Here is a 9,953-nt window from a genome sequence, read left to right on the forward strand (position 1 = left end):
TCTATGCCTGCTCCATCTCTTCCATCCTCACTCCATCTCCATTTCCTCCATCCCCACTTCATCTCTTTCATCCTGGCTTCATTTATTTCATTCTGATTCCATCTCCTTCATCCATTTCCTTTATTTCCATTTCCTCCATTCTCACTCCATCTCCTTCATCCCAAATCCATTTATTTCATCCCCACTCCATCTCCTCCATCTCCACCTCCTCCATCCTCTCTCCATCTCCCTCCCTGGTTGCTCCAGCCAGGCTCCCAGGAGACACTTCCCAAGCAGCAGCAAGGAGTGGGGAAGTGAAGCCCTCCAGACTGTGATGGAATAACAGCCAGGACAGTGATGGATTGCTTCGTGTGTTTGTCATATCAGGTGCTCCTGGCACTGTTTTTCCACGGGCTAAAAATACATCCCATAACTGTGGAATAGGTCCCAGGCTGCCCGTGGCTGATTTGATGGATCTGCTGAGCCCTGGAAAGCTCCAACTTCCTTCAGCTTCCATCTTCAGTGAAGTGTCTGGGCTGACAATCGGATTTTTGGCATGGAATAATAAAGGTATCCATAAAAACCAGATCCCTATAAATGCTTAGGGGAGAAGTCATGGAATTATGGGATGATTTGGGGTGGAAGGGACTTTCAAACCATCCCAGTGCCACCCCCTGCCATGGCAGGGACACCTCCCACTGTTCCAGAGTGTTCCAGCCTGCCCGTGGGCACTGCCAGGGATCCAGGGGCACCCACAGCTGCTCTGGGAATCCCAGCCCAGCCAGGAATTCCCAATTCCCAATGTCCCATCCATCCCTGCCCTCTGGCACTGGGAGCCATTCCCTGGCTCCTGTCCCTCCATCCCTTGTCCCCAGTCCCTCTGCAGCTCTCCTGGAGCCCCTTCAGGCCCTGCCAGGGGCTCTGAGCTCTGCCTGGAGCCTTCCCTTCTCCAGGGGAACATTCCCAGCTCTCCCAGCCTGGCTCCATATTCCAGAGGGAAGAAATTCCATATCCACCAATGTTCCTTGGGCTGGAATTCAATTCAGTGAAGGGAGAAGATGCTGTTGTTAGAATTCACCTTGGAGGATTTACAGAATTTTGGGATGAGAGAAACCAACCCTTAATTCCAACATTCCCTGAACGCTTCAAAATAATTCCTGCACCAACCCTTTGGCTCCAGAGTTTGGGAATTACAATTCCAGGCTCAGGGGCTGGGAATTGCCTGGAGAAATTTGGTGCCAGCAGCAGCTCCAAAGTTCTGATTTTGGGACAGCAACTCCAACCCCTAATTCTGGAGCTGGCACTGCTGGGTTGTGTCCCAGAGGAATGGAAGGGTCGCTGTGCCCAGGGGCTGGAGCGTTGTTGTTCCCGCTGGGATCAATGGGAGCCGATCCATTCATGGACACAAACGGGCCCGGGAGGAGGAGCAGCTCCCTAATGAGCTCTCCTTAATGATCACTAATGGGCTCCTGCTAATGAGGGCCAGCTGAACATTGGGATTTTTCAAGTGGATTCCCAGCTGAATATTGGGATCTTTAGAGGGACGAAATCTCATCTGAATACGAGGAATTTTAGAGAGGGATCCCAGATTAATATTGGGAATTTTAGAGGGATTCTCATCTGAACATTGGGATATTTAGAGGGGGATCCCAGCTGAATATCAGGAATTTTATTGTGGTGAATATTTTGCAGGTGAATATTGGGATTTTTCAGAGGGATTTTCAGCTGAATATTGGGATATATAGAGGGATTCCCAGCTGAATATTGGGACATTTAGGGGGGGATCCTAGCTGAATATCAGGAATTTTATAGTGGTGAATACTGGGAATTTTAGAGGGATTCTCAGCTGAATATTGGGATTTTTGGGGAACATCCTTTCATGAAGAGTTGCCAGCCCCAGCGCTGCCATATCCAGGAACAGATTCCATTTGGAACAATAAATATTAAGGTAAACCAAGAAGCTGGAGCAGCTCTGTCCCTACAAAGATTTCACTTTTTTACCTCCAAATGAACTCTGGGTGCAGATTTTCCTCATTGGAGCCGAGCTGCTTTAAAAATCGTTGGGAATTTGGCCTGAACATGGAATTGGAATTAACCCCCTCGCTCCCGGTGTGGCTGAGCTGCCAAAGTGCTCCTTCCCCTCCTTCCTCAGCCGGGGCCGGACGAGGATTCCCGAAAAGAGGTGGGAAGCAGAGGATGAAAACCCAGAGGGAGCGCTCTGGGGCTCCAGGAGTGATTTTAATGAATTTTAATGAATTTCTCCCAGCTGAGCCATTGACACAGCCTCTCCAGAGGGGCTCCAGGAGCACCTCCAGGATTGTCCAGGGATGGATCCGCAGCACTTTGGGGCTGGGAGGGGGAAATCCATCCTTGTTCTCCCATCCTGCATTCCTGGGGGAAGCAGGGGCAGCGGGTGGCCCCGGGATCCGGGCGGGATTTGGGGGGTTTATTCCCAGCAGAGGGTTTTTCTGGGATTTTCCAGCTGGGCGATGAGCACTGAGGGTGTGTGGCCTTGAGCTCTGCCCTGGAGCTGCTGGTACTGGGATTTAATCCATAGGAATGATGTCATGGCTGTGGAGACAGGAATTAGGAATTCAGGGAGCCTGAGGTGAGAGCATTCCAACCCCAACCCAACAAAGTCACACCGGAGTCTTGCACTGCTGTACTCCAGGAGAATTCCAAGTATTCCATCAAGGACCTGCTCTGCCTGGGGCTGCAAGGAATTTGCAACCCAAAAAAACCCTAAAAAAATCCAAAATTTGTCAAGCCCACTGATTCTTCCTGCAGCTTTCCAGGTGTTTTCCTAAAAATGGAGGGAGCAGCTGGAAAATCTCTGTTCCCCGTGAGGTTCCTGCTCCTCCATCACCCCAAAAATGTGGGATTGAGGTGATCCCAGAGTCTGAGAGTTTCTTCCTCCCCCTCCCTCTCCCAGCCCATGCTCAGGTTGTAAATATCCCATCTGTTCTCCAATTCCCAAATCCCATGGATGCACTGGATGTGTCCCAACATCTCCACATTGCCCAGCAGGAAAAACCTTTTTCCCAACATTTTCCTGCCTAAAATGAGAGATATCTTTAGGGATTAGAGCCACAAACGCTGGATTAGAGCAGGAGCACCAGGCAAGGAGGGATCTTGGACTGAGGCTGAAAATGCCACAATTTTAGGTCAGAACCAGGAGTTTGCCTTGGCTTGGAATTCTGGTGTTGGGAATTAAGGTTAATTAAAATGTGTTCCACTCTAAGCCTTCTCTGTAATTAATAAAGAATTCCTGATTAATTAACTGCCAAAAAGTGCCCAAGCATTCTAGGATTTGGGAGTGCTTGTGTTCTCCACCACACCACAAAGTATTCCAGTTCAACAGCTGCAAATGCTTTGGAATGACTGAAACCTCTCCATTATTTCTCCCTCTTACTGTGCTATCCTAAAATTCCACTTTTCTCAACGTTCCTCTGGCACTGAAGGGTAAAAAGGGGAATTTTGGATACATTTTTTCAGCCGGTTCAGCCTGGGGAACATGTCTGTTCTGTGATTCCCGATCCAGGGTGTGTTTGTTCCCGGGAGAACAGGCAGATCTGTTCTTTGTCCTTCCCTAAAAGCGGCTGGAAATGAGGGATCGCTGCCGAGATTCCTGCCGGGCGCGGGGAATTGATTCCATGGGGATGCTCTGCTCTGCCTCAGCCTCTCCCACGAGCGCCTCTGGCAGCTCCGGCTTTTTCCACCCCTTCCAGCCCAGCTGTAAATGGATTTCACCTTCTCTATCCCCAGTTTAAACTCCCGATAACCTCTCCTAGGGGCGTCCATTAAATTTCGGGAGCTCGGCCATCTCCAGCCCCGGGATAAACCAGGAAGCTCCGAAAGCTTCCAGCGCTAAAAACCACGGACAATCAATATTTCCCGGCAGGAATTTGGGTGTCCGGAGAGCGATTTTCCCGCAGGTTGTCGGAGCCTCTGCGTGCCCATCCCGCTGCCGGGATTCCCGGGAAGCACGGATTTATCCAGGAGCCAGCGGAGCCCCCGGGAATGGGAGAAACAGCTCGGGGAGCTCGCACGGGAAGATCCCCGCGGAGGGAACGGACGGAGAAATCCAAATCCCGTGGGAGCAGCGGCTGCTCCTTCCCGGGAATGTGCCCGCGCCAAGTCACCTGTTGGTCCGGCTTGTAGCTGGGATAATAAAACCTGGGGTTTGGGCTTTCCCAGAAATTCCCGCTGTATTCCCGGGCAGCGGGATCCCGCCGGGCTGGGCTGGGCGCTTTCCCTGGCCACAGGGGCAGGAACGCAATTCCCGCATCTCCCGGCGCGCAGGGATGCGGGTCCCGCGCTCGGCCAGCCGCGGGGGCTGGAAAAGCGCTGGGGAAACGCTGGAAAAGCGCTAGGAAGACACTTGGAAAGGGAAGATTTAGCCCGGCTGGACGGGAAATCCCGGCCGGACGGGCCGCGGGGGCTCAGGGAAAGCTTCATCCGCCGCATCCCGGGACTCGCGGGCGGGAGAGAGGGGAAGGAGGAGGGGAAGGGGAAAAGGAAGGGGAAGGGATGGAGGCGGACGGAATAAGGAGCCCAGACCTGTTGCCATCAGAGCACGCTTTACTTCGGCAGCCGCGGGCGGCGGGGCCGGACCGGGCCGGGCCGGGATGGGCGGCTCCGGCCACCCCGAGCATCTCCCGACCTCCGGCGTGCCGGGATCCGTTCGCCTGATGGTTTTGAGGAGGAAAAGCTCCGAGCGGACCCCGCGTGTCCGCGGGAGGGCTGCGGGCGGTCAGTCCGGCGGTCAGTCCGGCGGTCAGCGCTGCGGGCAGCCCGGGCTCGGCGCCGCGGTCAGTACGGCCCCACCACCACCGCCTCCACCTCCTTGGACGGGCGGCGCTCCTTGACCAGAAAGTTGATCATGCCCTCGGACTTGATGAGGAGGTTGCAGCCGAGGAAGAAGATGCCGAACACCACGGTGAGGGCCAGCACGCACATGACGGCGATCTGCACCACGCGCATGATGTACAGGCTGCGCTCGTCCGCCGCCGCGCCGCTGCCGTCGGTCACCACGGAGGCGGCGGTGCAGCAGCGCAGCGCCCGCTCCAGCTCCAGCGCCGCGCCCCCGGCCCCCGCCAGCAGCCCCGCCGCCGCCGCCGAGGAGCCGTTCGGTGCTGCCGGCATTCCCAGAGAGCCGTTCATCCCCGCCGGAGCCCCCAGCGAGCCGCTCATCCCCGCCGGGAGCCCCGCCGGAGCCGTTCATCCCTCCCGGCAGCCCCGCCGCCGCCGCCGCCGCATGCAGGCGGCCCGAGCCGGGCCGGGCGGAGCCGTGCCGAGCCCAGGCGAGCCCAGCCTGGCGCCGCCCGCGCTGCCCCGCGCCCGCGGAGCCGCCGCGCTGCCCGGCCGGCACCGCCCGCTCCGCTCCTGCTCCGCCCCGCGGGGCAGCCGGGGAGGGACCGGGATGGGCTGGGAGGGAGGGAAAGGATGGAGGGGAGGGGGATCGGGATGGAGATAGGGAGGGAGGGGCAGAAGGGAGGGAAGAGGGGGTGGAGGCAGGGAGAGAGGGAGGAAAGGAGGGCTTGGATGGGGAGGGAGAGCGAGAAGGGAGTGGACAAGGTTTGAGGATGGAGGAAGGGGAAAGGGTTTGGTTGGGAAGGAGGGGGAGAAGGGAGGAGAAGGGTTTGGGGGGCGGGAGGGAGGGGAAAAGGTTTGGGGAGGGGTGGGGAAGGGTCAGGGAGGGGAACGGGAAGGAGGGAGGGGTTTTGGGGGACAGAGGAGGGGTCGGCGTGGGAAGGGGTCGGGAAGGGGAGCGGCTTTGAGAGGGATCTTTGGGAATCGGGATGGGGGGTCAGGAAAACGGGGAGGGCGGCGCTTTTGGGAAGAGGATCCGGCATGGCAAAGGGTGGGGAGGGGAGCGGGTTTGGGGAGGAGGGAGGGGGCGTGGGGAAGGGGGCACAGAGGGGCTGGGAGGGGCTCTGGGTGTGGCGAGGGGAGGGTTTGGGGGTCAGGAGAATGAGATTGGGGCTTGCAGAGCTGGAATGGGGCACGGGGGGATGTGAGGGGCGTTTAGGGAATGGGTTTGGTGGGAGAAGTTCGGAGGGGGATGAGGAGGGGGATTTGGGGCAATGGGGGGATTTGGGGGAATGGGGAACAGGATTTTTGCCGGTGGGATTTGTGCTGGGTTTGGACAAAGGGATGTCAGGGATGGACTTTCCTGAGGGAGGGGCCTTTGGGAAGTGGCTCTGGGGGAATGGGGTTGGGAGTGCTTATAGGGGAACTCGCAGGGATCAGATTTAGCGGGAGTGGGATTTCCCACGTGGGTTTTAGTGCGAGTGGGATTTCCCACGTGGGTTTTAATGCGAGTGGGATTTCCCACGTGGGTTTTAGCGGGAGTGGGATTTCCCACGTGGGTTTTAGCGGGAGCGAGCTCCGGGCTGTGCACTCCCAGGGAAAAGGGAGTGGGTTTTTTTTTGGGGAAACACGTTTTGGAGGAGGTTTCTGTGCTGAGGGGCACAGGGCCAGTCCTGGGAGCTGCGGGAAGAGCCCGAGCAGCCCTTCGGGGCCCTGCGGGCTGGGGTGGTGGAACCCCCATTCCCAAAGTTCCCCCAGCTCTGTTTTCAGGGAAGATGAAGCTCCGAGTGTTTAGGAGCCTTCCCGTGGGTGCGGGGGCGGTGCCAGAGGAGCGGTGCCAGCCGGGTGTGACATCGGGGGCCCCTGGATCCCACTGCCCATCCCTGCCGAGCACCCCAGGGACCCAAACTCCTCCCAGGAGCCTGGGAATTGTTGGGAATTCTCGTCCCCCTCCACTCAGGGAAGTGCCCAGCCTGGGGCTGCTCCAGACCAGTTTCCCACGGGTGATTTTGGAGGTTTGGGAATAGCTGGAGGGGGGCAGCAGCTCCCCACAGCAGAGCCCGGGGCTGGGTGTGTATCCCGGCACTGCAGCGCCCTGGCATTCCCAGGGATGGGCAGCACGGCCAGGCCGAGCTCCCAGCTCCGGCCCAGCCGTGACTTGGGGATTTCCTGGAGGAGAGCGTGGATGCGGAGCTGGGAGCGGCGGCCGAGATTAACCCTGTGCTGTCCTTCCCGAGTGCGATTGGGATCGTCCCAAACATGCCCCAGGGATCCGTGCGGGATCATCCCAAACTGCCCCAGGGATCTGTGTATGGAATTAGGATCATCCCAAACTGCCCCAGGGATCGTGTGTGGAATCAGGATCATCCCAAACAGCCCCAGGGCTCCGTGTGAGATCATCACGAACAGCCCCAGCGATGCATGTGTGGGGATGGGATCATCCCAAACATCCCCAGGGATCATGTGTGGAATTGGGATCATCCCAAACAGCTTCAGGGATCATGTGTGGGATCAGGGGGGCTGGGACAGTCCCTGCCCACGGGGGTGTGGTGGCCCTGGGGCACCTGGGGATTTTCTGGGATGCTCCTCATGGGAATGACCTGGTGGAGAGGCCAAGGCCTGGAGAAAGGATGTTTTCCAAACCCCTTCCAGCTGATTGATCCTGCTGTGGTGGCTTGGGGTGGCACTTGGGACTCAGTGACCTGGGGGGGCTTTTCCAACGAAGCCATTCCATGATTCTGCCATGAGCTGGATGGTGGATGCCACCTGTGCCCCTGTCCTGTCCCCTGCACCTTTAGGGGTGACAGTCCCCCGTGGGGGTCCCCTCAGTGCTGAGATCCTCCCGGCAGCAGGGCTGTGCTGGCCCTGCCTCGCTCCCTCACCCAGTGGGAACATTCTGTTTTCCTGCTGGAAGGAGAAGATGGGATTGATTCTAAGGAGCCAAGGGAGGGCTGGCAGCTCCTGCAGCCAGGGGAAAAGCTGGAAGAGCTCTTGGAGCTCCTCACCATTCCTGTTTGGAGCGTGGCTCTCTCCCTTCTCAGCAGGCACATGGCTCGAGCTCTGCCCTTGAGCTCTTCACCTCCAGCTCTTGGCAACTCCACGGGAAAATGCTTCCCATCCCGAAGTTATGGCAGGAACAATCCCATCCCTCAATTAGGACAGGAAAAGTCCCATCCCTAAATTATGGAAGGGATAATCCCATCTCTCAATTAGGACAGGAAAAGTCCCATTCCTAAATTATGAGAGGAACAATTGGAGGCAGGAAGGTTCCTGTTCCCTCCTCCTGTGCTCCACACATCCCAGTCCCATTCCCCATCCCTGTCCCACACATCCCTGTCCCACACATCCCCAGTCCCATTCTCCATCCCTGTCCCACACATCCCTGTCCCATTCCCCATCCCTGTCCCACCCATCCCTGTCCCATTCCCCATTCCTATCCCATACATCCCTGTCCCATACATCCCTGTCCCATTCTTCATTCCTGTCCCACCCATCCCTGTCCCATTCCCCATCCCTGTCCCACACATCCCAGTCCCATTCCCATCCCTGTCCCACCCATCCCTGTCCCATTCCCCATCCCTGTCCAACCCCAGTCCCCCATCCCTGTCCCACACATCCCTGTCCCATTCCCCATCCCTGTCCCACACATCCCGGCCCTGTTTCCTGATTCCCGGTGTCCCACTCAGCCCCGTATCCCGGAATGCGGAGCGGGGCCGGGATTGCCGGGAGAGCAGTGACACCTAGTGACACTCGGGACACCGGGACACCGGGATATCGGGATACCGGGATCCAGCCGCGGGCTCCGGGCAGCCCCTTCCCCGCTGCTCCCCTTTTCCAAGGGCACAAATCCCATTCCCGAAATCCCAGGAGCACCGGCCTGGCTCGCTGTCACTGCAGAGCTCCGCTGCCTTTCTTGGGCTTCAGATTCCCGGGAATTCCACGGCTGGAATCACAGACCATGGAAGGGTTTGGGATTGGGAGGGACCTTAAATCCCATCCCATTCCATGCTTTCCATGGACAGGGATACCTGCCACCATCCAGGCTGGCAGGGACCTCCTGCAGCCACACCTCCCTGTGGGAATAACCCCGGGAATCCCAGTGCCTGATAAAAACCTGGGAATCTCCACAGGGAAATTTTAGGACCCTGGCAGCTTTGATTTTCCCCTATATTTGCTCCCCTACATTTTCGCTTTGGTTGTGATTGGAATTTGTTTGGTTCTGAGCAGGACAATGCACAAAATTTGGGAAAGGATTGTGCCAGGATCCCTTTCATCCCAGGATCCAGCTGGGAATCCACACTGCCAGCAGGGCCAACATCCCACTCCAGGATCCTCCCTTTTTGGGATGTAAAAAATCCCTGCTTGCTTCTGCTCCAGTTGTACAAGTGTGATAAGCAGGAATGAAAGGGTGGAAAACAATCCCATGGATGGGTGGGATGTGGAGCTGCTGAGTGACCCCAGAGGCCATGGAGATGTTCCAAGGCTGGGAGAGCTGGGAATGCTCCCCTGGAGAAGGGAAGGCTCCAGGCAGAGCTCAGAGCCCCTGGCAGGGCCTGAAGGGCTCCGGAGCTGCAGAGGACTGGGGAAGATGAGGGAAGCCGGGAATGGCTCCCCGGGAGGCATGGATGGGACATTGGGAATTGGGAATTCCTGGCTGGGCTGGGATTCCCAGAGCAGCTCTGTGCCCTTTGCAGTTCCAGGAAGGATCCTTGGAAATGCAATCCTGAAGTTACTATTATTAGTTTGCCACCAACAAATTCCCATTAATATCAGCCATCCAATCAATATGGATTTTTTAAACTTCCCATAAGTTTGGGATCATGGGATAATGTAGGAAAATCCAATCATGTCCCCAGAGCAGCAGTGACAAGGTTTTATATAAAGAACAGCCACAATTCCAACTGAAGTCCAATTAAACAACAATTAAATTAATTTGCTGGTGCCATCCCATCCTTTTCCCAGGGAATGGAACAGCTTTCCCAGGGAATGGAACAGCTTTCCCAGGGAATGGTGCCCATCCACATTTGCCACGGATAAGGAATGAGGAGGGAGTGGCTTTATTGAAATATTTGAAGAGGATGGAGTGGTCTCTTCCTTTGGGATTTGAGAGTGAAATCCCAAACCCAGGCGCAGGGATCAGCCCTTCCCACCCCTTGGATATC

General features: G+C 56.9%; 1 protein-coding gene across 1 annotated transcript; it reads right to left on the reverse strand.

Annotated features, from left to right (window-relative positions):
- Nucleotides 1-4,542: 4,542 nt before the first annotated feature.
- RPRM (reprimo, TP53 dependent G2 arrest mediator homolog) lies at nucleotides 4,543-5,275 on the reverse strand. The gene has a single exon (XM_030952506.1). The coding sequence runs from the start codon at nucleotides 5,170-5,172 to the stop codon at nucleotides 4,792-4,794; it is 381 nt and encodes a 126-aa protein (XP_030808366.1). The 5' UTR covers nucleotides 5,173-5,275; the 3' UTR covers nucleotides 4,543-4,791.
- Nucleotides 5,276-9,953: the final 4,678 nt, after the last annotated feature.

Source organism: Camarhynchus parvulus, chromosome 7 (genome assembly GCF_901933205.1).
Source record: "Camarhynchus parvulus chromosome 7, STF_HiC, whole genome shotgun sequence".
Lineage (NCBI taxonomy): Eukaryota > Metazoa > Chordata > Aves > Passeriformes > Thraupidae > Camarhynchus > Camarhynchus parvulus.